Below are 25,643 nucleotides of genomic sequence, written 5' to 3' on the forward strand. Positions count from 1 at the left end.
GCCCTCCCCGAGTGACGTGTGTACTACACGCACACGGAGGGGCGTGCGTATAGACGCAGCGCGTTCACGGCGGTCGCATTCGTCTATGCGAACCGCCGTAAGCCGCTCCCAAGACTCTGTTGCGGGAGCTGCCGCGACATGCCGGCAGCACTCGCAGAGTAATAAGCGAGGTGCTGCGGCATGCTCGCGGCGCTCCCGATCTACTAAGTAGTGCGAGACCCGCGATACTCGCGGGTTTAGCACTTGTTTTATTTGTTTTTCCGGCGCCATTATTTGGCGCCGGACGCAGTGACGTCACTCCTCTCCCATTGGTCCCGTTTGTTTTGTCCCGCCTTGTCCTTATTTTAACTTTCTCCTGACTTCTGTCTATATCCGTTCAATGAGCTCTATATGTACTCTGGGTGTGTTTTCCTTGCCTTGCCTTTTCGTGTACCGACCTTGGATTGTTTACTGGACCTCGCTACCGTGCTGCCTGCCCCGACCTTGGATTGTTTTCTGGACCTCGCTACCGTGCTGCCTGCCCCGACCTTGGATTGTTTACTGGACCTCGCTACCGTGCTGCCTGCCCCGACCTTGGATTGTTTATGGAACTTTGCTCCTGTGCTGCCTGCCGCGACCTTGGACTGTTTAGTGCTGTACCTAGCCCGTCTCTGCATTGTGGGTCCGCTACTGGTGTTGTCTGGTCCCGACTTAACATATTGAACGGGCCAAACATGGACCCCGCGGAGATGGCCAACATTCACTCCAGGCAAGAATTGCAAGATCAGTTGCTTGCTTCCCACTCATCTCAACTACAGTCACTGGCACAAAAGATGGACACCATGACAGACCTCATAAGGTCCCTAACGGTCACACCATCAACACGCACACCTTTTGCTCCCAGGGATCCTAGTCCCGAGGAACAGGGAGCCACTGCTCGTCTACTGTTACCCGACAAGTTTGCGGGTGTTCCTAAAGACTGTAGAGGGTTCTTGAACCAATGTCTACTTCATTTTCGTAACCACCCACAGGCCTTCCGTTCCCACTCCAAACGAGTGGCCTTCATTATATCACTGCTTAAGGGCGAGGCCTTGCTCTGGACGTCTCCTCTGATTGAACAGGGGTCCGAACTCCTTGAGGACTGTCCAGCCTTCATGGAGGCACTACGGTCGGTTTTTGACACCCCCGGCCGTCGTGAGACCGCCGAGACGTCTCTTCTAGAATTACAACAAGGACACAAAACCCTCGGCCAGTATACCATCGAGTTCCGGACACTCGCCTGCGAACTGCAGTGGGACGCCGGAGCCTTACGGGCTGCTTATCGGAAGGGCTTAAACGAGAAGCTTAAAGACGCTCTCCTGTTCCATGAGTCACCGCCTGATTTAGAGGATTTCATCACACTCTGCTTACGCATAGACAAACGCATACAAGAGCGACACCTGGAAAAAGAACGGATCAGACGTCCTCGTCCGTACGCCTCTCAACCCTTCCCATCTGCACCTCAGGGGGCCAACACCCCCACTGAGGAACCCATGGAGATTGGCACAATACGCCGTTTATCAGAAGCCGAGAAAACTAGGAGAAGGAATCTAGGACTATGTCTTTATTGTGGCCAAACAGGTCACTATCTGCGATCCTGTCCCACACGTCCGGGAAACGACAAGGCTTAGGGTCAGACGGAGGAGAACCCCCTAAGCCCATCCACCACTTCTCCTCCTTCACGAATGTTGCTCTCGGTTACGCTTAGGTGGAAAGACCACTCTGTGGTCACCCAAGCTTTCATTGACTCTGGGGCAGCTGGGGTTTTCCTCGATAAGTGTTGGGCCCTGCAGCACCGGGTTCCTCTGCGTATCAAGCGATCTCCTTCCGTGGTTACCACTGTGGACGGTACCTTGTTAGGCTCTGGGGTAGTTACACAAGAGACCCTGCCACTCACTATGCAAATCGGAGCAACACATAAAGAGGACATTTCTTTTGAAGTCATCCAGTCTCCTCACGCTCCCCTCATCTTGGGCTACACCTGGCTCAGATCGCATAATCCCCGCATAGATTGGAGAAAAGGAGAGATCCTGGCTTGGAGCGACAGTTGCCATCAACTATGTTCCATCCCTTGTCAACGTGTCAATCTGGTTCTGGAGATCACTCCAACCGATCCCAAGCTTCTGGTTCCTAAACACTATTGGGAATATCTCGATGTCTTCTCGAAAAAACAAGCTGAATGTCTGCCCCCGCATAGACCATATGACTGTGCTATTGACTTGTTACCCGGTACCACACCTCCGCGAGGGCGTACCTATCCGCTATCTGAACCCGAGAATAAAGCGCTTGAGCAATACATAAAAGAGAGTTTGGAGAAAGGCTTCATACGGCCATCCTCATCTCCAGCTGGTGCCGGCTTCTTTTTTGTCTCCAAAAAGGAGGGCTCTCTTCGACCCTGTATCGACTACCGAGGCCTCAACCGCATCACAATAAAAAACAGATATCCTCTTCCTCTGATAACAGAGATCTATGATCGAATAAAAGGAGCAACCATATTCACTAAATTGGATCTAAGAGGGGCCTACAATCTTATACGGATAAAACAAAATGATGAGTGGAAAACTGCATTCAATACCAGATTTGGCCATTACGAATATCTAGTAATGCCCTTCGGGCTCTGCAACGCACCAGCCGTGTTTCAAACATTCGTGAACGACGTTTTCCGGGACATGTTGCTCTCACATGTGATAGTTTACCTTGATGACATCCTTGTGTTTTCTCCGGACATCATTACCCACCGTAAACATCTCCGTTCAGTATTACAACGTTTAAGAGAAAATGGTCTCTACGCCAAGGCCGAGAAATGTGCCTTTGAAAAAACCAGCCTACCCTTCCTTGGTTACATCATCTCGGCTAAGGGCCTAGAAATGGATCCTGAGAAGTTGAAAGCGATCACAGCCTGGCCCGTTCCCAGGACATTAAAAGCAGTACAACGCTTCCTCGGGTTTGCGAATTATTATCGGCGCTTCATTCGCAACTACGCCAGCATCGCGGCCCCCATTACAGCACTTACCAAGAAGGGGGCCAACCCAAAGACGTGGCCGGACGAAGCCATTAAAGCTTTCACTCGGTTAAAACATGCTTTCGTGTCAGCTCCGATTCTGCAATGTTCTGACCCTGCTCTTCAATATATACTAGAGGTTGATGCATCCGAAACCGGCGCTGGTGCCGTCCTCTCACAACGGAGCCCTACCACTTCCAAGTGTCTGCCGTGTGCCTTCTATTCTAAAAGGTTTTCACCCGCAGAGCGCAATTACGATGTGGGGAACCGGGAACTACTTGCGGTCAAGCTTGCATTCGAGGAGTGGCGACACCTCCTCGAGGGTACCCAACAACCCATCGTAGTCATGACAGACCATAAAAACCTACAATATATTGAAAGCGCGCGTCGCATGAATCCTCGTCAAGCGAGATGGGCTCTCTTCTTCACGAGGTTTAACTATGTGATGACATATCGGCCTGGACCGCAAAATACCAAAGCGGATGCCCTTTCACGCCAATTTGAGAACCAGCACGATGTCTGTCACGATGAACCCATCATCCCACCTACACGTATTATTTCCCTTCTGTCTTCCGCAGTGATGTCAAAGATCCGTTTACATCAAGCTCATATCACGTCGTCCCAAAAACCTCCTTCCGGTCGCCTGTATGTTCCGCAGCGGTACCGCACTGAGGTCTTACGATGGGGACACAACCCCTCTCTCGTTGGTCACCCTGGTTCCCGTAAAATGGAATATCTACTCCGCAAGACATTTTGGTGGCCTTCCATGTCTCGCGACATCCACTCGTATATCACGGCTTGTTCTCAATGTTCCCGTCACAAGTCTCCACGTGGTGGAAGTGGCTCGGTTACATGGCTTACCTCTTCACGTGGTATCTGACAGGGGTCCACAATTCGTTTCCCGGTATTCGCATGCATCTTACGTCTGCCTATCATCCACAGTCCAATGGACAAACTGAACGAACCAACCAAACGCTTAAACAGTACCTGCGTTTATATGTTAACGACAGGCAGGACAATTGGTCTGCTCTTCTTCCATTGGCAGAGATGGCATATAACAACGCACTACACTCAGCTCTGCAATGTTCTCCTTATTTTGCAGCCCTAGGATACCACCCTGTAGTAATGCCAGCTCCTTCCTCGTCTCATAGTGTTGGCTTACCGGCTGTTGAACAACGCGTCTCTGACATGCGCCAACACTGGCGCATGTTGCAAGCTCAGCTGTCCAAAGCACAAGACCATAGTAAGACAGCTGCTGACAAATGACGCTCTCCTCCGCCCCAGTATCGGGTCGGTGATTATGTATGGTTATCCACCCGGAATCTAGCCCTTCGCCAACCCAGCAAGACTCTAGGTCCCAGATACGTTGGGCCCTTTCGTGTACTCAAGAGGGTCAACAAAGTGGCGCTGTCCCTTGCTCTCCCTTCCTCTATGAGGATACCCAACACCTTCCATGTCTCCCTCCTCAAGCCGTACGTCTCCAATCGCTTTTCGGTTTCCCGTCGCCCTCCTGTGCCCGTCCTCGTCCGTGGGCACGAGGAGTATGTCGTCAACCGTGTCCTCGATTCTCGCTGGCACCGGAGTTCCCTGCAATACCTGATCGATTGGAAAGGTTATGGACCTGAGGAAAGGTCTTGGTTACCTGCTCGCGCTGTCCACGCTCCCCTTTGTGTGTCGCGCTTCCATGCTCGCTTTCCGCTTCGCCCGGGTCCTTCGCGCTCGGTGCGCGCTCCTGGAGGGGGGGGTAGTGTTATGCTTACCGGCTCCGTCGATGTCCCGCGACCGTCGACCACAGGTGGGCGGCGCGCTCGCGTCTACAGACACACGCCCTCCCCGAGTGACGTGTGTACTACACGCACACGGAGGGGCGTGCGTATAGACGCAGCGCGTTCACGGCGGTCCATTCGTCTATGCGAACCGCCGTGAGCCGCTCCCAAGACTCTGTTGCGGGAGCTGCCGCGACATGCCGGCAGCACTCGCAGAGTAATAAGCGAGGTGCTGCGGCATGCTCGCGGCACTCCCGATCTACTAAGTAGTGCGAGACCCGCGATACTCGCGGGTTTAGCACTTGTTTTATTTGTTTTTCCGGCGCCATTATTTGGCGCCGAACACAGTGACGTCACTCCTCTCCCATTGGTCCCCTGTTTGTTTAGTCCCGCCTTGTCCTTATTTTAACTTTCTCCTGACTTCTGTCTATGCCCGTTCAATTAGCTCTATATGTACTCTGGGTGTGTTTTCCTTGCCTTGCCTTTTCGTGTACTGACCTTGGATTGTTTACTGGACCTCGCTACCGTGCTGCCTGCCCCGACCTTGGATTGTTTTCTGGACCTCGCTACCGTGCTGCCTGCCCCGACCTTGGATTGTTTATGGGACTTTGCTCCTGTGCTGCCTGCCGCGACCTTGGACTGTTTAGTGCTGTACCTAGCCCGTCTCTGCATTGTGGGTCCGCTACTGGTGTTGTCTGGTCCCGACTTAACACCTTCCAGCTAGAATCCTCTTATTCCGACCAAGAAGGTCGACTATTATTGTTATGCGGCATTTACAATATCACTGAGGTATGCCTAGTCAATATGTATGCACCTATAGTGCCCGACCCACAATTTTGGCATAGCTTGAAGTATCAATTGCTAAAACGTCAGCCTTACTATATAGTTTTAGTGGGTGATTTTAATTCTATTATGTGCCCAGCTATGGATAAAAGGAGGGGATTGGTCGATCTACACGGTCATGGGCTTTTAGAAACAACAAATTATTTGAAAAATTCTACACTAAACAAGAAATCACAGATGTATGGAGGTTACAGCATCCCTACACTGATTTTACTTTCTTCTCCCACCCACATCAGTCATACTCACGACTGGATACGTTCTTTACATCTAAAGCCTGTTTACCCATCTAGTTTCTACAGGGATAGGAGAAATCATCTGGTCTGATCATGCTGAGGTCATTTTCTCACACTTACAAACACTGGACCTGGATACTAAATAACTCTCTTTTGCAAATACTGCAGGGGGTTCAAGACTCTTACTTACGAGTTACTTATAATAGTAACTCGGCATTGAACTATACAACCCTATGGGAAGCCTATAAGCTGTATGTTTGAGGAAAGTTTATTAGCATTGCCACATACTGTAAGAAATGTAGAATGTAATATCTACAAAACTCTCTCACAGCCTTGAGCCAAATTTAGCCCAGACCAGCTTTATTATGAAAATACTAATAAATCAGACTCACTCTTAACTCAATCACTAGCCATGCAGAAAAGAATGGATAGATTCACACACATCCCTAAGTAATTGCAGATATATTCCAGTAATACTATGAAGAGTTATACAATCACTCGCCAAATATGCACCTCGCGAATGTACAATTAAGGGAGTCTATTGATGCGTACCTATTCAAATTGAATCTCCTTTCTCTATCTGATGAGACACAAGAAATGTAAAGCGCTGACAACCATTCTGGTTCCTCAAATACAAAGCTTTTTTCTCATACATCTGGGAGGGGGATTTCGCTATAGACATAATGTCAGGGTAACTATCTAAGGCTGAGAACTCATGGGGGGTATGTTTGAGTTTGGGGGTGCTGATGGATTCCTGGGGAGACTCCTTACCTACCTGTCCAGCCCCCTCTTAAGTCTAAGTAACCCTGTGCTCATTGGGGGGCACAGGGTGACCGGGAAACTCTGTGACCGGAACCAGACTCCCATGGACTAGCCGGCTATGGGGGCTGTACAAGCAAGGAAAAGCTTGATGTGCCTGACCGGGACGCCCTTTGCCTCACCACGTCGCTCTTTTGAGGTTACGTTAAGCTTGTGGTGGGCAGCACTCGGTGGTGGTTGCAGAGAGGGAGCTCATTTGTGAACCCTGGTTTTATTACCAATCTTTTGGGACTGGGGTTTACCCAGCCACAGCTATGGAACTCTGGCCCAGCTACCACACGGACTATTCCGATGCTGTCACTCAGGGTCTTGACGTCGGATCATGTCGCTTTTGGATTGTAACATCTTCGGACCCTGAGGGTGCCCAGGGATTTGCGTGGCTTCCTCAGGATCACCCTGAAATAGTTGCTCTTTGTCGGGTGGGCATTGCTGGCCATAGAACTGCATGGAGGCGCCAAGCTGTCTGGTGGTTGTTGAGATTATACCCTGATCATATCATGTCCTGTGTATAAATATCTGAGCTGTCTTCAATAAACAGACTTCTGTTTAACCCCAATCACTAAGTCTCGGCTAGTGCTTGGGGAAATATGAAGGGTTTATCCCTTGAGCTATTAAGCTTTCAGTGGCAAGGAAGATCTCTACAGCAGAGCTACTCAGTCTGAGTACAAGTCTCCGTCACACATGGTTTTGGCCAATGTGTGTCTTATTCACAAGACTGGTAAATCTCCCTTAGCTTCAAGCAGCTATAGGCCTACACTACTAAACTCTGACTTAAAAACTTTCACTAAACTGTTGGCAGATCTACTGAACACTTTCTTGACAAAGCTAGTGTACCCCAACCCGGTGGATTGTCCCTTCAGAAAAGTGGGGGATAACACTCAGTTCTGTCTGTAATACTTTCCTTAGATGCTGAAAAAGCCATTTCTCCTTGCTACTTTAGAACACTTGCGCTTTACTAATCACTGCTTGAATGCCATTAGGGCTCTACAGCTAGAGAGCTAGATTGCTGATTCCAGGTGCCTCCCGTCTCCCTCCTTTCCTATACATAGATTAACAATAATAAGTCAGTAGTTTGGAGTAGCCGTATTAGTCCAGTGTATAAAAATGCAAAAAAAACTGAATGGTGCAGAATCTCGTGATACCTTTTTTATTGGACAGTATTTAAATTAATAGGCGAGCTTTCGGAAGTCCTCCCTTTATCAAATCAAATGCTTTTGACTTGTTAAAGGGAGGACTCACGAAAGCGCATCTATTATTTTATGCAGCTTTAGTCTCAGATTCCTTTGTCTGGAACAATCGTAGACCGAGAGTCATGAGAACCACTATGTATGTCCCCACCAGAGGGGGTGGTTTGAGTTTACTTGGTTTAATGCAATAGTTCACAGCTTCACAACCTGCATTAGTTCAGCAGCTGCATGTTGGTAAGGGTACCAAAGGATGGATTGATCTTGAACATGCTCTTCACCCAAATGTACACTCAGCCAATATATCTGGTGTACAATACACATTATAGAGAATGAAAATCTAACCACCTTGGATTATTATTATTTTTTTTTAAAGATTAGGGGGTTTGTCACACAATGAAAGAATAAATCTGGATGCATTGACCCACTGGCTCAGCTTATAGAAAGCTGCCTAGACTCACCAGGGAGTAAATCACAGATTTCTAAATTATATAGTGAACTGTTGAGGCCCTTGGGGGACTCCCGTCTCCTATACAGTGGGGCAAAAAAGTATTTAGTCAGCCACCAATTGTGCATGTTCTCCCACTTACAAAGATGAGAGAGGCCTGTAATTATCACAATAGGTAAACTTCAACTATGAGAGACAACAAAGTCCATAAATTACATTGTCAGATTTTTAAAGAATTTATTTGCAAATTATGGTGGAAAATAAGTATTTGGTCAATAACAAAAGTTCATATCAATACTTTGTTATACCCTTTGTTGGCAACGACAGAGGTCAAACGTTTTCTGTAAGTCTTCACAAGGTTTTCACACACTGATGCTGGTATTTTGGGCCATTCCTCCATGCAGATCTCCTCTAGAGCAGTGATGTTTTGGGGCTGTTGCTGGGCAACACAGACCTTCAACTCCCTCCAAAGGTTTTCTATGGGGTTGAGATCTGGAGACTGGCTAGGCCACTCCAGGACCTTGAAATGCTTCTTACAAAACCACTCCTTTGTTGCCTGGGCGGTGTGTTTGGGATCATTGTCATGCTGAAAGACCCAGCCACGTTTCATCTTCAATGCCCTTGCTGATGGAAGGAGGTTTTCACTCAAAATCTCACGATACATGGCCCCATTCATTCTTTCCTTTACACGGATCAGTCGTCCTGGTCCCTTTGCAGAAAAACAGCCCCAAAGCATGATGTTTCCACCCCATGCTTCACCGTAGGTATGGTGTTCTTTGGATGTAACTCAGCATTCTTTCTCCTCCAAACACGACGAGTTGAGTTTCTACCAAAAAGTTCTACCTTGGTTTCATCTGACCATATGACATTCGCCCAATCCTCTTCTGGATCATCCAAATGCTCTCTAGCAAACTTCAGAAGGGCCTGGACATGTACTGGCTTAAGCAGGGGGACACGTCTGGCACTGCGTGATTTGAGTCCCTGACGGCGTAGTGTGTTACTGATGGTAGCCTTTGTTACTTTGGTCCCAGCTCTCTGCAGGTCATTCACTAGGTCCCCTCGTGTGGTTCTGGGATTTTTGCTCACTGTTCTTGTGATCATTTTGACACCACGGGGTGAGATCTTGCGTGGAGCCCCAGATCGAGGGAGATTATCAGTGGTCCTGTATGTCTTCCATTTTCGAGTTTGTAGGTGACCAAATACTTATTTTACTGAGGAATTTACCAATGAATTCATTAGAAATCCTACAATGTGATTTCCTGTATTCTTCTGAAAATTACAGGCCTCTCTCATCTTTGTAAGTGGGAGAACTTGCACAATTGGTGGCTATTTTAGAGATGGATGAGTGGCAGGAGATATGGAGCACAACTGCCAGCGTTTCCATCTGTGTTAACCATAAAGAACAAGCCTTTAACAGATGGTATTTAACCTCAGTGCGGGTGTACTCTATGGGAGCTAAACTCACTGATGCACGTTGAAAATTACATGGCCAGGTGGGCACTTTTAAACATATACAGTGGTTCTGTCCGAAAATGGACGGACTCTGGGGTCTGGTACACTCTTTAATCTTGAGAGCTCTAGGCAAGCCAGTCCCACTAGAGCCATGGTTATATTTGCTGCCAAAACCTGCCCCTTCTCTCACCACACAGGAACAAAAGTTAGTGTTTCGAATAGCTTTGACAACGAGAAGGGCCAGAGCGGGGAAAATGGTACATGCCAGATATCCCTACGGTCTCTGTAGTGAAGGCTAAGATTTTGCAAGTGATAGAAATGGACAGGCTCAAAGCTCTGGTCCATGATATCAATAATTCCTTCCACAGGCCTTGGGATACTTGAGATCACCCCTTAATTCATACTTACATGCCACTCTGTCCCTCCCACCCCGACTTACCAATGCATCCCCAGACTCCCTGATGTCTAGCGGGGGCAGACGGTATATGTCTGCACGATGCGCATAGCTAACCTCTACTGCTGTTAGCCACTTCCGCCGGGGCTTCTGTGCCGGTGCTCCGTCATAGAAGCCCCGGCAGCAGTGGAAGTTGTGCATGCGTTGACTGGCTGCCAGAAAGGAGGATACAGGTCACCTGCAGGGGATCCTCATCTCTGGCAGCCGGTGAATGTGCGATGCACTCAGACAGCCTCCGCTGCTGCTGGCCGGTACTGCATCGCGCAGACATCCACTGGCTGCCAGAGAGGAGGATCCAGGTCCCCTGCAGCAGGCAAGCAGCAGAGTTAAATGAACACACAAAATAGAAATCTCTGCGCTAAACCCCGATTATAGCCTGCACCCCCACTTTAAATGAAGTGGTGGGAAAAAGTGCAGCCTATAATTGAGGCCAATACAGTAAATTAATGGCTGCATGGAAAGTAAAATATCCCAAGTTGTATACTACATGTGGGGGTGATTCTGGGATTTATGACAGATCTCAGTGTTACAGTGTCACTTTCACTCATTCTGTAAAAAATATCAACAGAACACAAAACATTGGCTTTTTCTAAACTCAGGACAAACATTAGAATCGATTTAGCAGGTTTTCTCATTATCTTTTGTAGATCAGTACATTCTGTCACGAAGGGGTTAAATATTTATTTGTGTTTACGTTATCACCCCATTCAACCACATACAAGAGATCCATGAGCTATTGAGGGTTTTGCTGCCCTGTAATACGCTGCGAAAAGGCCGTTAGCCCCATACTATTCCATTATTATACGCGTAAGAAATTAGTAACGAACCGTAACAAGGTTCACGCTGCTTGGCAGCAATTAAAAGATTCCACCAGTCTCTGCGAGAGAACTGAGATATCGCCGAAGCGGAGCGCACGCGACTTCAGCTATCCGGGTCTCGTAGTAGGCGTGGCCAAAACGTTGTCTGGGAGGGGCTTCTGTTAAAGTAACTATGACAGGCCGTTGTTGTAATGTATCGATACTATTGGGCGTAGCTTTAACCTAATAATTCCGGATAGGGCGGGGTGCTTAGGACAGGCTACAACGTACTGACGTAAACGTGCGTGGTGGCCGCGGGAGCCGGGTGATCTGAGGTGACGGGTTCGCGGGCAGTGAGTCGCCATTATCTTCGCACGGGACCCTCGTAGGCATTAAGGTAATCTTAATCGTAAGGACATGCGCCAGACCAAAAGTCAGCTCTGAATGTGAGGAGTTCTTGGAGTATGGAGCTTACCATGGAAACACTGAACTGAGAAAGTGAATCCGCCGCATAAAGAGAAGGGGAATAAAGGTTAAACGTTTGTGTTACAGCAGTATCTATTTGCAGTTATCGCTGGAAGGGGCACACTCCCGACTCAAGGAGACCTCCTGAGAAGTGCATCAGCCAATCGCTGACCGGTTCGACCCAACAGCCAGTTATAGGGGGGGGTCGCAACGAGCAGCCAATCAGCGGTCAATCTAAGGAGAAGTCCAAAGTGCCTGCCAATCAGAGTAAAGGATGTCCTATAAACCTATAGCGCCCGCACCTTCTGGAAATAGCAGCGCCCCAGGCACCCCTGGTACGTAACTCAGCTGCTCTTGGGCAATAACGCCTCTAATGAAACTACTTTGTGCATTTTCGCATGCATTTAACTGTTTATATAGCACCTGTGCGATACCCATAGCAAATGGCTTAACACCCGTTATTGTACGGTTTAGTCTACATAAGTGGGGATGCTGCAAACAAACAAACCCACACGCGCTGTACGAAGTCCTCAGCTTATTCTTACTTAGACCTGTTTGGCAATCCTATAGAAGCAGCAACCCATCTGTCACATTGCCGAGGCAGATCGCCCTGCTGGGCAGTAGGGCTTCCAGGTGGGTAGCTGCTCCATTGATTCTCTGTAGTCTCTTACCTGTACAAAGTATGCTTCTGATAGGCTGGATATGCGGTACCAAAATGTGGCAACCCTGCTGCAGTTAGCTTGTGCCTAGAGCAGCACCCCACATAAACTGCTGAGTCTGCCTTTTTTTTGGGCTGTTCTCAAACTTTTGTTGCATTTTCTTCTTTGTCTACAGTGCCTGGAGCCGCCGTTTCCTCCCCAGTAGGAGCTGTCCCAGTGTCATCCTTCCGTCCTATCTTCAGTGATTTTGGACCACCATCTATGGGTTTCATCTCGGTGAGGACAAGTTCTTTTCTGTAGCAGCCATAAAAGGTGTATTCTTACACACGCTCCTGGTGTATATGGGCACACAGGCGTTCATGTTTGAGCCCTGCTTTGCCCCGTAAAAACAAATTTTCGCTAAAACCCTACCGGAAACGATGGATTTCTGCACTGCACCCTATAATGCAAGTGATTGTTCGTTTCTTCTACTTGAACGGCACTCCAGCCGTCATATGTATATTAATGCATGATAGGTGTGTGGTCCATTTTTAAATATATGTGTTGTCCTTTTTGCAGATGTACGTGGGGGATAATTCTTTCGCCTCCCCAGCTATTATGGTAGCGCAATATACTTGCCTCCTGTCAGTTCCATGGAGAATGCTGAGACTGGGGGTCTCTTTAAACTCGCATGTGCCAAAAGAGCCTCTATTGACACAGCGGCAGCACTTTCCTGACACTTATTTAGCTGCTTCAACCAAAATATATGTCTTTCAATTTGAACAATGCACATTGAAGTAGTTTAAATGTTATGTCTCAATTGGGAAGCATGACACATCCTTAAAGGAGGGGGGCAACTAATGCTGCAGTGACATTCCAATCATTTAGCAGTGGATTTGAATAAGTAAAAATTAGGCTTTTCACAAGAACATTTAGATATGCACCATGATGATTTCACCTGTTTAGGGCCTGCTAAGTAAATGTTTTTGATTTAGGAAAAGAAAAACATTTACTTTGCCCAATTGTGAAATACAAGACCTAGGTAAAATTTCTGTATGCAAACATCAATGACTGTTGGCATGGCGATTTTCACACACATACTTTTTATTGGTACACACAGCTACATGCAGAGCTGTACATATATAAGCGATATAAACATAAGGGAAGGTACAATATGAATTTTATTAATTGTATTTATCAGTAGGTAGGTTTACATGTTTTCAGATAGCTGCATTTTAGCAGTTTTCTGTGTATTCGTATGCTGTTATCTTTGCCTAATCCATTCAAACACCCTGCCTTCTTTATTGTACTAGTTTACGGTTTCTCTGGGTCTTAATCTCAGACACTGGTGAAAGTTTATGAACGAACATACTTCATTAGTATTGCCATGAAGAATTAGCTGAGTGTCAAGACAATTTAAACAAAGCATACATTTATTTTTTGTAGACTACATTGCTGTATGCTTCCCTCTAATGCTCAAACATGTTAAATAAATGGAACATATTTTGCGACAGGGTGTGAAGCCAGCTGTGTCGCAGGCTGTTTCGCAGGGGACGTACAGTGACCTGTTGTCTGTGATTGAGGAGATGGGAAGAGAAATCAGGCCAACTTATGCTGGAAGTAAAAGTGCAATGGAGAGACTGAAGAGAGGTAGGGGCCAATAATGTAGCTGTTGTGGAGTATAGTATATTTAGTTTTCCTCTCTGAATTGGTCTGATATATTAATATTCCCCTTTTTTTATTTTACCAGGTATAATTCATGCCAGAGCTCTTGTGAGAGAATGCCTTGCTGAAACAGAACGCAATGCCCGCACGTGACAGTTTTAAAACATTTGTTTGTTTTTTTTTTATTTGTAAGTAAATAAAATTTTATGGCTGGTGCAGAGTCTGTACAGTGGCAATGGATAAAGGTATAGGTGTGTAAAGGAAGCAGTGTTGTGGGATGTCTTAACAATAACAGCCAGTATCTTTTGTATTGTAAGAAAGATATCTGCCCTGCCTTGTCTCTGGGGCAGGGGTCTGTACCGAGCTTGACCCTTTTATTCCAGACATGTGGTAACATAGTTGCTCTGAACCTTGCAATAGCACGGTTTGAAGTGATACTGATCTCCTGATACTGCCATGAGGATGACTATGCTTATTGGTCAAGACTGATCCCTGGACATAGAACATGGCTTTAGGAGAGCAGAGCCACAGTGTAAGTTGTTGCAAGTCTCATCTCTAGAGAATACATTGTTTCCATGTAGAGCGGCGTGATGAATTACATACAGGTATCCGCCTCATAATCACTGGAAAATGCCTTGAAATCTGGCCTTGTCCTCACGGTTCTTCTCATGAAGACGCTGCTCTAATTTCTTCAATTCCTTTGCAACAAGCGGTGCAAGTGATGGATCGAGGGACACTGCTTTAGAGAAGTCTTCTTCTGCTTCAGATGCGTTCCACACAGCAGCATGGGCACGACCTCGTTTGAACAACGCTTTTACGTTGTCTTTTAAGAAAAAGAAAAAAAATATATTTTTTCCCTCCTCTATCATGACATGACACTCGCTCCATATAAACTTAACTTCAAATAAACATTGATTTAAATGCACAACTTTTTTTTCTGGTCTTTAAAGACCTCAGCGATAGGCCCTTATGATGACATCTATTGTTTTATGTTTAAAAAAAATGTAAGCAACACTACACCTTACTTTAGCATGATTGACAAATTCCCATTTCTTCTGTACTTTTTATTGTAGCCAATTATATTTAATGATGGAGTGAATAGAGGGTGCAATGTAAAGTAGGATAACAACTACATTATAGAATTTCATCTACTAATTTCTAATATTTTATGGGAAATAACACTCACCGGAGTATTTGTTCAGTATTGATGAACAGTGCTCCAGGACTTGATAGTATTCACCCTCCAGCAATTTACATTGGCAGTAGTTCAGCAGCAAAGGTGTGACCTTTAAATCCAAATCAATCCAGTCAGGGGATCCTGGTTGCTCCTAAATTTAAGAATGAAGCACCATAAGATGTATTACAAGAGAAAAAGCAAGAATTATGTAAATCAATGCCTTCTGCAATGCAACTCCGCACCTTCATTTGCAAGGACTTGAGGCACGCAATGGCTTCGTAGTATTTGGCAGCTGCTTCAATGGTCTTTCCTTCTTTATACAGCTGATTACCTTCCTGGTGGAGTACTGGCACAGTCGCTAGCTTCTCTTCATCAGACATGGCCCAAGCATCCTGCCTGTATGTACCTGGTTCCTGAACCTGCAGAGGAGACGGCAAACATTCTGAATTTAATATACACTGAACCCTTAGATACTCTTAGTAGAACAGGGCATCACCAAACTACTACATTCAAATGCCAAGTCGCCACCACCCTTTCTTACACAAAATGAAATGGGAGTACCGTATTTTATCTTTCTTAATAACTATGTGCTAAAGATCATTAAATGGATATTCCAGCCATTCTTGGCACATTAATGCTTATCATATAGTGTCGCAATAAAATAAACATATTTTTATGAATCCTTCCTTTGCAACCAAACATCTCTTGCTCAGTAAGTATAGTCACTGTCAAACAGCTAAGGAAATGAGCTGAAACTGTCATGAAATGCAGACAGGAGATGATTATTTTCACAGGGTTAGTCTTATTTTTTGGCTTTATATGGGTTTACTCTGGTAAAGAATGCACATATACAGTACTTTAATATGCATTCTTCCTTTAGGTACCTTTTCTCTGGACATAACCCTTTTCTATTGTCTTTAGATTCACGATGACCATATGCCTATCCCATGCATGCTTAATTTCCCTGACTGTATTAGCCTCTTTCAGGCTTTGATTTCTAAAAGCTCTGTATTTATCAACCCATTTAAGCAACAAGTACTCGTTAAGTACTAGGCATTCATACCCCTACAACAGATCGCAGAAGAAATGTTCTATTACCAGAGGATAACTAGCATTGACAAAAAAAGATCAGCATTTGCCTGATGACACAGCCCACACGCCATTAGTGTGCGTCCACACAGTGTAAAAGCACTGGTGCTGGCCTCAAAAACTGGCAGGACCAATACTAGTATGGGTAATACCAAAGACCCCGACAGCTGGACTCTAGTCTCACCCTTTGAGTAAATAAGTTATGTTCCGCTTGCGGCAAGTGAAATCGATCTCTACATGAGAAAGCCTTGGTGATCAACATGGCCGTAGCCATTCAGCGAGCACCCAAGAGACTTCTCATTTTCCTAGTCTAAGTATTCTTATATTGAACAGTGTTTTAAGTGAATCGTTTGTGAAAGAGGATGTACCGCAGGCCTGGAATGTTACCTGTAGAAGGGAGATGATGAATATGAGGGGTTGAGGGTCTTTTTGTAATTTGTCCAAATCTTCATATCCAAGTGAATGGTCATGAAGCTGAGCAATGCCACCACAGCAGTGTCTTTGGCCTTCACGGGGATCCTGCCCAGCTGCAATCCTTCGCAAACTACGGGAAACTTGAGGGTAGTCAACGACATGCTATGGAAGAAAAAGGCAAGAGTAGGTAAACACACTTCTCGGCCTTTCTATGTGGGATGTCACAATTTGACAAGTGCTTCCCACCAGTACTGTTTAAAAAGAAAAAAAAAAAAGGAATCTCTGCTCGTACCGATGTGTCACAAAGAAACTCGGCAACCTCTCCTTCTCTCATGGTCCGGATGGCAGTCTCCCACACAGGTAGTTTGAACTTTTTGCCAATAATCAACTCCATGGGTTTGTCTTTGTGACAGCAGTCGTCAACCACTGTCCGTTTGTCATCACATAGAACTGTTTTATAATGGAACAAAGCCTGTTGAACACAAGAGACGGGTTATGAAATCCTGATGATATATTACAATACCACATGCTATTTTATCTTACAGGTTCACTTCAACTTGCTCTGCAGAATTTAACAGTTGATTCCACCTGAACAAGGGATCTGAAGCCCCCAAAATCTGTTTTGAGACTCTGGGTTTCATTGTAAACCAAAGGTTGCTATACAGTCTACAATCCTCCCTTTACATACCACATTGCTTTAGCTAGTTCATGCCCCTATGGATGTACTAGTACATCCAAAATAAAAAGAAAATAAACGTGTATTCCACAGTCCAAATGCAGTTAGGCGCACTAGTGCATTATATGTGCAGATATTTGTTTGATCCCTCATAAGAGCGTTTCAAACGGCCACCTGTTAGAGAAATGCTGCCTCTAACAATATGGCCGCACCCTGTAAAAATAAAAGTTCCCAGGGGTTCTTTGACTGCAGCCAACCATGTGTGGCTATGTGATCATCATATCATCCAGTTCAAAGAAAATCCCACCAAAGAATGTAAAAAAAAAAAAAAAAATTAAACTACCGTTTTTGCTCGTATTGGGTTTTAAAAATATGATGGGGTAAATTGAATTCTGGTTTCAAAGATGTCACTAATAGGGCATAGGTGCAAACCACATGGCAAAAAAAAAAGAAGTGCATCTACTAAAAGTGACCTTTTAGCCTCAAACAACTATATAAACCTAAGGTGGTATCATCATATTGGGGTGTTGTTTGGCAGGGACATATACCAGGAACTATAAAATCATACCTGAAGTACTATGTGTGAAAAAAACAAAATACCAAAATGTTACTACTACAAACTTTGACAAAGGCTGGTGGTAAAATTGGTGCAAGGAAATGGTGGAAATAACAGCATTTGAAATACCCCAAAAATATATGGTTTGATGGGGTAAACTGAACTGTCCGGAGGCAGAATTTTCAATATGTCAAAAGCTAAACTGTGCATGCCCTAAATGTGGCCTTTTAGCCCCAAAAGAACCTGATCCACGCAGGCATGGAGGTATCACTGAACTAAAGAGATGTTGCTCAACACATATTGGGGTGTTTGACAGTGACATATACCAGGAGCTGTATATTCATACCTGAAGTAAAATGTTTGTGGAAAAAAAATGCAAAAAAATTACTACCACAAAGTTTGACAAAGGCTAGTGGTAGAAATATGTATGGAAAGAGTTAAAATATTACCATTTGAAATACCCTGGGGTGTCTAATCTCCCAAAAAAAAATAAAGTTAAGGGGGTTTGGGAGTTAAAACTTCTGTCTCATTTATCTCCTCCCCAGCTGCCTCAACTGAAAGCAGTGAGCATACGGCTGTATGCTTCTTGCACATACCCCTGCATGCTTCTTGCACACACCCCTGCATGCTTCTTGCACATACCGCTGCATGCTTCTTGCACATACCCCTGTATGCTTCTTGCACATACCGCTGTATGCTTCTTGCACATACCCCTGCATGCTTCTTGCACATACCCCTGCATGCTTCTTGCACATACCCCTGCATGCTTCTTGCACATACCCCTGCATGCTTCTTGCACATACCGCTGCATGCTTCTTGCACATACCCCTGTATGCTTCTTGCACATACCCCTGTATGCTTCTTGCACATACAGCTGTATGCTTCTTGCACATACCCCTGTATGCTTCTTGCACATACCCCTGTATGCTTCTTGCACATACCCCTGTATGCTTCTTGCACATACCCCTGCATGCTTCTTGCACACACCGCTGCATGCTTCTTGCACACACCGCTGCATGCTTCTTGCACACACCGCTGCATGCTTCTTGCACACACCGCTGCATGCTTCTTGCACACACCGCTGCATGCTTCTTGCACACACCCCTGTATGCTTCTTGCACACACCCCTGTATGCTTCTTGCACACACCCCTGTATGCTTCTTGCACACACCCCTGTATGCTTCTTGCACACACCGCTGTATGCTTCTTGCACACACCCCTGTATGCTTCTTGCACACACCCCTGTATGCTTCTTGCACACACCCCTGTATGCTTCTTGCACACACCCCTGTATGCTTCTTGCACACACCCCTGTATGCTTCTTGCACACACCGCTGTATGCTTCTTGCACACACCCCTGTATGCTTCTTGCACACACCCCTGTATGCTTCTTGCACACACCCCTGTATGCTTCTTGCACACGTAGAACTCATTTTAGTAAGTAATGTGAGCTTTCATTAAATCAAAGAAAGTAGCAATAGCCAATCACATACACGTGATCCTAACACTGATGTCTTCCTAGCACACGTAATTGTGCTGCTTAAACGGAACGCTCACCACACTGCCCTATCTATATATTTTTTTAAATAAAGCAATAATTGTAAAGCGCTACGGAATTTGATGGTGCTATATAAAACAATAAATAATATTAAAAATAATTATCAGTCATAGAAGGGCCTCTCATTCATATCAATGGGGCACTTTGTGGGGTGTGTGAATAGCAGTAACAACACTTATCAAGAGATGCGTTCAGCCAAAGGTAAATCCTAGACAGAAAACGGAAGGGGCAATGGGATGTGTCCTTCTGCAGACCCCCCATTCATTTGCAAGGGGGATACCACATAAAGTGTATATAATGGCTGGAGTGTCTCTATAACAGTTACATCCTTTGGTGATGACTCTGATGAGGCTACCTTTGTGTACCCATGAGTGACAATTTATAAGAGCAAATTTACTGGTAGTACACTACAACGTCAATCCATCGTGGCCATTTTTACTGTGATGCTTTGTTATGAAATCTTACGTTATATAATCAGAATGCCGAGGACAGTCTAGTTTATGACGTTCAAGTTTGCCCTGGCTGGCATTGGGGCGGAAATACGTCACAGGAAACATGATAACGGGCAACTGACCAACAGGCGTAAAGAATCTAAACATCAAGAGTGCTCGCTTACCTTGGTTCCATCTGGAAACTGAGTACACGGTCCGGTCCCTTCTCTCGTTACCCGTTTTCTAATACCCTCACCAACAACTACTACACCCGTCGCCATCTTCACCACTGGAGGTGACGTCCTCCCGTGCAGATGCGCAAATCCTCGTAGGAGTCCGAGTGCGCATGCGCCCGCCTAGCCTCTGTGGTGCGATCCTAGCAACCATCTTGTGGTGCTACGGGGAACGTCAACAGACATTTCCGCTTAATGTAGTTACGATCGATACACATTTAGAAATTACAGCAGCGCTTATTGTATGGGCAGACATCCCGAAAACGTGGCGTTATTGTGAGAATAAAGCGGTGTGTGGTGGCATACTCTACACTTCATTCTTAGACGTAATTCTCAGCTGGAGACACTTTTTGAAAATGTTAATAAACGAGGCTGCATTAAAACGTTTACTACCTTACCGGAAGCATCTTTTATAAGCGCTTCTGACTAAAGATTCGTCGAGGATTACCTCAGTTTCACCTCATGGTGTGTTTGAAGCATGTTTTCAGATAGTTTTGGGGGGATTTGAGGATCACAAGTATTTGTTTATGGTTGTGTAAACAGAAACAAGCGCGATAAGCCATTTGCCAATAGGGCGGATGGACAGCTTCACGAACAAAAAAAAACACGAAGATCCAAGGGAGGAGAAAGGAACTGTAATGAGAATGGGAGGGACGCAGAGGGGGAAGGAGCTCAGACCTCCTCGAAATGTGAAACGGTGATTACCGAAACCGAAAAAGTGAAAGGAAGAAACAATAAGAGAAAATTAAACCGATAAGCGGTGTATCCAGAGGATCTAATGCGCCATCTATGAAACGGAAGGGATCTGGTGGAAATCCACGCTGGTGAGCTCGGATAACTGAGGGTAAAGCAGGAGTTGAGAACTTTTTCTATGCATGCTGATCCGGGGGTAATTTGGGCAGCAATTAACTAACACCAAACAATATCACCCATCCCTCCTGGGATACAGTAATACATCGGGGCAGAGAGCGGCTACATTTTGACAGTAAAATAAGGGGCAATGTTATAGATAACGTCAGATTAAGCAACTCAAGCACCAGGCCTCGATACAAACATATGAGGATTTCTGGATCTACCTGCTTGGACTCAGGTGAGTCAGTCAGTTTCAACCACTTTGTATTAAGCAACTTGTGCTTAGCGATATCCAGAAATCCTGGTCCGTTTGGAACCTTTGAATCCTGATGTTTCATGCTGTTGATTTGAGAGCGAAGGCATCTTAATATGAAGTAAGACTCACACTCAATATGAAGTAATACTCACACTCAATATGAAGTAATACTCACACTCAATATGAAGTAATACTCACACTCAATATGAAGTAATACTCACACACATAAAGCCAGAGGAAGCTGTATGTATTGAAGCAAAATATATTGGTTTCTCTCAGCTTCATTTGTGAGGAAAACGTTGCTTTTGCTGTGAGAAATGTAGTCTATTTGTACATAAAACACGTTTAATTTTGGAGTAGCTGAAAGTGGTAAAAATGGAGCAATGGCAAAAACCTTTTTTTTTTATATACATAACTTTCATTATCATTTTTCCTTTCTTTGTAGAACATTTATTTTACTAAGGGAGTGGTAGATACATGGAAAGCCTCCCAGTGGTAGAGGTTAATATAGTAAGAGGACATTTAAACACGCATGTGGCTATCCTGCATCTAAAACAAAATTAAGGACTGAGGTCTTTAAATCAGGTAGAGAGGCAGACTAGATGGGCCGAAAGGCTCCATTATTTGCCATTAAATTCTACGTTTCTATTACGTTACTTTGTGGCAGATTCCTATTGCTATTAAAATAAAGCATACATTGATTTTGTTGGGCCTAACAGTAAGTTATGTTGAGTACCTGTGTCTATAACCCTACATTTTATGAAAGAGCTGCTTGCCCATTTGGATATTGCATTTTCAGCATTTTTATCACATAAATTCATTTTTAGTTCTCATATCCCAAGTCCAGCCGTTCTGGTCATGCGCGGCCACCGTCCTCAGCAGTCTCGTTTCAGGACTATGTACGGTGACCAAATGAAACAGAAGTATGATGGTAGAAAACATGAACATTTACAGCCGGGCTATAAAGTCTCTAAAATAGTGGGACTTCATTCATAAAAAGAATATACAATGGATAGTACACCATTGTGCTTGATACTATTATGAGATGTACATTTTAATGTGTGTCTTCATAAAAAAAAATAGTAGTAGAACCTAGACTTGTGCAAATGGCCAAAAAAGAATTAGGAGAAAATTTGAATTTACTTTTTGGTCCATTCGTTTCCTGCCCTTTTGGACAAAATTTGGAGGACTGCTCTGGAAGCTTTATTTACCCAAATTAAAGAAATTGCCCCAGCGAGGGCTCAATTAGCTTACTCATTGTCCTCCGCCTGAGACCCAAACAACTTGTCAGATCTTCTGATAAGACCCTACTGTGAAATGGTGAGGCTGCGGCTCTGATGGAGAAAGAAGCTTGTGGAGATAAATAGAGGTTATTTGCTCTCCGGAGGTGATCTCCAACTAACTCAGGACAAAAAGAAAAATGGGATGGGTCACTCGAACACTGGGCAAAGCTGGTACATATTTAACTCAAATCCTAGAGTAGTTTGGCAAATGCAGATAATAGCGCTGGTCAAGGCTAGTGGTTCTGCTAGTCATGCAGCTTTTCTAAATGTGTTATTCCTGAAGGTTGGCTGATGGTGTACCTTCTACGTTGGTATAGCTTCTAAAGCTTGTCTACTCCTGCATGTGCAATTCATCCTCACGGTAAACTAATTCAGGTACCTGTGTTTTAAAGTAAAATCTTCATAAACCGTGACATTTCCAAAAATTAGTTGTAATTTAGTAATATGGGATATATATGTGAGTAATTTTGCAGGGTATTTACCGGTATATATGTATTTTAAATACCGTATTTGCTCGATTATAAGACGACCCTGATTATAAGACGACCCCCCAAAATCTAAATATTAATTTAGGAAAAAAAGAAAAAGCTTGAATATAAGACGACCCTATAGGAAAAAAGTTTTACCAGTAAATGTTAATTCATGTAAACTATTACATTTTTTTAATAAGAGCTATGATTGAGAAAAATATTTTTTTGTTTTTATTTCCTTGTATTTTCCAACCTGTCCCCCAGTTACGCACATCTGCCCCCAGGCTTGCCACTCCAATATGGCACTGTGGCCCATGATATGCCTTTTAACCCTCTATGTGCCACTCTGCCTCCAGAAATGCCTTATATCCCTATATGCCACTCTGGCATTTAGGGGGTTAAAAGGCATATTATGGGGCAGAGTGGCATATAGGGAGGTATAAGGCATTTCAGGAGGCAGAGTGGCGTTAAGGGGGTTAAAAGGCATTTCTTAGAGCACTCTGCCTCCAGAAATGCCCTATGCCCCCATTTAACACTCCCCCCCCACTTACCGGGGCTTCCAATTTCCTGCTGTATACCGGGGCAGCGGGTTGACGTCCACGCGATCCGCGTAGACAACTTCCGCTGCAGCCGGAAGGAGGTTTGGCTAGCAGCGGGGGTTGTCTGCGTCCATCGCGCAGACCTTCCCCGGCTGTCAGAGATCAGAGTTCCCCTCACCGGTATACAGCAGGAAATTGGAAGCACCGGTAAGTGTGTGTGGGGTGGGGGGAGTGTTAAATGGGAGGGAGACAGAAGGATCCAGGTCCCCTGCAGCGGTGCTGGGGATCTGGATCTTAGTCTCATAGTCAGACCTCTGTTTGAGGTCTGATTATAAGACGGCCCCGATTAGAAGACGAGGGGTATTTTTCAGAGCATTTGCTCTGAAAAAAACCTTGTCTTATAATCGAGCAAATACGGTACTTTTTATTTTGGAGATCAGATACTTTTTGTGGAACAGAGAGAGTAATTGGAGTTGGAGTGTGATCCGTTTTTGTATGGTTACTTTATTGCTGTCTTCTGCTACGATGTGAATCATTTTGTCCTGAGCATCCATAAGTCTGAAATTGAATAGTGTTATTTCTGGTGTGAGTGATGAACATATAACCAGGGCTGGTGCAAGGATTTTTGCCACCCTAGGCAAAACATACCGTATTGGCTCCAATATAGGCCGCACCCCCCCACACTTTAAGTCTTTAAAGTGGGGGTGAGGCCTATATTCGGGGTCTAGTGCCCGACGCCCGGGACATGCAGCGCCGGGCAGTCAGCGGGATTAGGATACAGATCCCCCGCAGCGGTGCAGGGGACCTGTATCCTACTCCCCGATACGCTCAGACAGCCTCCCCTGCCAGCACTTCCCACGGGGGGGAGTCCCGGCACGGGAGATTGTCTAAGCGCACCTTGCAGACGTGCCGGCAGCGGAGGTTGTTTCTGCTCGCATCGCCGCTGCCGGTGAACGTCTGCGTGAACAATCTTCCTTGCCGGTACTTCCCACGGCGGAAGTGCCGGCACTGGAAGTTGAATACGCGTTATATGTAGATGTCCCCCGCCGGCCCCGCAAGACCCCGTGGAGTCTGCACCGGTAAATCTGGTGTGGGGGGGTACACCTCTTAATACATTGAATCATTTAAAACTGCATATTTTATTTACTCGGTTTATCCTTGTCTAATAATATATGTTTCAAATCAAAATATTTTGAAGTGGCGCAAATATGCAAAAGTAGAAGAAATTCAGAAGGGGACAACTTGTTTTTATTTATTTTATTTACTGGGAAAGGTAATAGGAACGGCTATTCAAGCAGAAAGCATCACAAGACGGTGAAAATCAGGTTCAAGGAGAACTGAGTGCTAAGTTACACTAGTGCATGCGCGTATTAAAACAGGGCTTAAATAACGTAGTACTTACCACTGCGCATGCGCCTCCTGAATAAGGTTGTGCCTCTAAGAGCCTCAGGTAGGCTCACGATGAGACCGCATGATGCTGTGAACTTGAAGCTAAGGCAGCTCACATCATCTGGCGGTTTTTTGGAGGACTTGGTGGCCTAGACTTGAGGACCCTACCTCCACGGTGCCCCCATGGCATGACGCAGGAGACCCAGGGCACCTGCCGCAAGGGTGGAATAAGAGATTGCGCTAGTCTCCTCTGGCAAATTAGTAACTGATTGGATGTAGATATGAGTTTGGGAATGCAATAATGATGGAAATTGTAATAATTTGTTGTTTTGTGAGGCCCATGAGCTGATTATGAGCAGTAGCTGTTTTTGTTTTGGTGTGAAGGGCTGAGCTCTTCCAGCATAATGTATAGAGAAGTCAAAAACTGTTCTGCAATCTCAGCTGTCTACTCTGTCTTTAGACCCGCTCTTGTTTATGGTAACAATTTCTATTGATTTCTGCTACTGTAGCTGTTGATTTTGGAAATAATTTAAGGAAATAATTTCCCACCAATTGCTTGCACCAATAATTGTGTGTATTGTATTTGCGGCTTCTGGTTTGTTTAGGATTGAGAGGATGAGGTGACCAAAATAGTTTCAGCTCCAGATTACAGAAATGCTCTACAGTTATGGGTTTTATGTTTGCGCAAATCAAAACGTGCCCACTGCTGTTCTGCACTTGCTTAGGTGTTTGTGTCCATTCTAAGTACTCCCAGGTAAGTTAACTGTACCCTAGGAGTGAAAAAAACACAAAAGTGTATTTATTTAAAAGAAGGTGATTCAGTTGGCTTTCAATGTAGCTTGGTTTTAAGCAGACTCACGAACTTTGCCCCTATTCAAACAAATTAAGGGTAAATGAATCTGGCCCAATGTTACCCCAAAACACTGTTACCAAGAAA

General features: G+C 45.1%; 3 protein-coding genes across 5 annotated transcripts in view; 2 read left to right on the plus strand and 1 right to left on the minus strand.

The window, feature by feature from the left end:
• The first annotated feature begins 11,289 nt into the window (after positions 1-11,289).
• CDK2AP2 (cyclin dependent kinase 2 associated protein 2) lies at positions 11,290-13,999 on the plus strand. Its single transcript, XM_053449852.1, has 5 exons — positions 11,290-11,412; positions 11,584-11,815; positions 12,315-12,415; positions 13,633-13,768; positions 13,869-13,999. The coding sequence occupies exons 2-5, from the start codon at positions 11,755-11,757 to the stop codon at positions 13,934-13,936; spliced, it is 366 nt and encodes a 121-aa protein (XP_053305827.1). The 5' UTR covers positions 11,290-11,412; positions 11,584-11,754; the 3' UTR covers positions 13,937-13,999.
• Positions 13,205-20,019, minus strand: AIP (aryl hydrocarbon receptor interacting protein). Its single transcript, XM_053449847.1, has 6 exons — positions 19,870-20,019; positions 16,756-16,935; positions 16,437-16,625; positions 15,203-15,379; positions 14,970-15,111; positions 13,205-14,606 (listed from the first exon to the last, which is right to left on the minus strand). Exons 1-6 carry the CDS (start codon positions 19,963-19,965, stop codon positions 14,404-14,406), a joined length of 987 nt encoding a protein of 328 aa, XP_053305822.1. The 5' UTR covers positions 19,966-20,019; the 3' UTR covers positions 13,205-14,403.
• A 488-nt stretch (positions 20,020-20,507) lies between these two features.
• The window catches only part of TMEM134 (transmembrane protein 134), a 38,893-nt gene continuing 33,757 nt past the window's right edge, over positions 20,508-25,643 (plus strand). The window contains exon 1 of one of the 3 annotated variants that reach the window (XM_053449851.1): positions 20,508-20,761. The gene's annotated coding sequence lies outside the window, so the exon portion shown is untranslated. The remainder of the gene's footprint in view (positions 20,762-25,643) is intronic. The other 2 variants (XM_053449849.1, XM_053449850.1) reach the window with 2 other exon arrangements.

Source organism: Spea bombifrons, chromosome 11 (genome assembly GCF_027358695.1).
Source record: "Spea bombifrons isolate aSpeBom1 chromosome 11, aSpeBom1.2.pri, whole genome shotgun sequence".
NCBI lineage: Eukaryota > Metazoa > Chordata > Amphibia > Anura > Pelobatidae > Spea > Spea bombifrons.

Excerpts from the sequence above, each read along its gene's own strand:
- AIP (XM_053449847.1), bottom strand. The coding sequence starts at position 19,965 with ATGGCGACGGGTGTAGTAGTTGTTGGTGAGGGTATTAGAAAACGGGTA. Across the intron at positions 16,626-16,755 it reads AGTTTCTTTGTGACACATCG|CATGTCGTTGACTACCCTCA; the intron begins GTACGAGCAGAG and ends TTTCTTCCATAG. Across the intron at positions 14,607-14,969 it reads AATACTGAACAAATACTCCG|ACAACGTAAAAGCGTTGTTC; the intron begins GTGAGTGTTATT and ends TTTTCTTAAAAG.
- CDK2AP2 (XM_053449852.1), top strand. The coding sequence starts at position 11,755 with ATGTCCTATAAACCTATAGCGCCCGCACCTTCTGGAAATAGCAGCGCC. Across the intron at positions 11,816-12,314 it reads CAGCGCCCCAGGCACCCCTG|TGCCTGGAGCCGCCGTTTCC; the intron begins GTACGTAACTCA and ends CTTTGTCTACAG. Across the intron at positions 13,769-13,868 it reads AATGGAGAGACTGAAGAGAG|GTATAATTCATGCCAGAGCT; the intron begins GTAGGGGCCAAT and ends TTATTTTACCAG.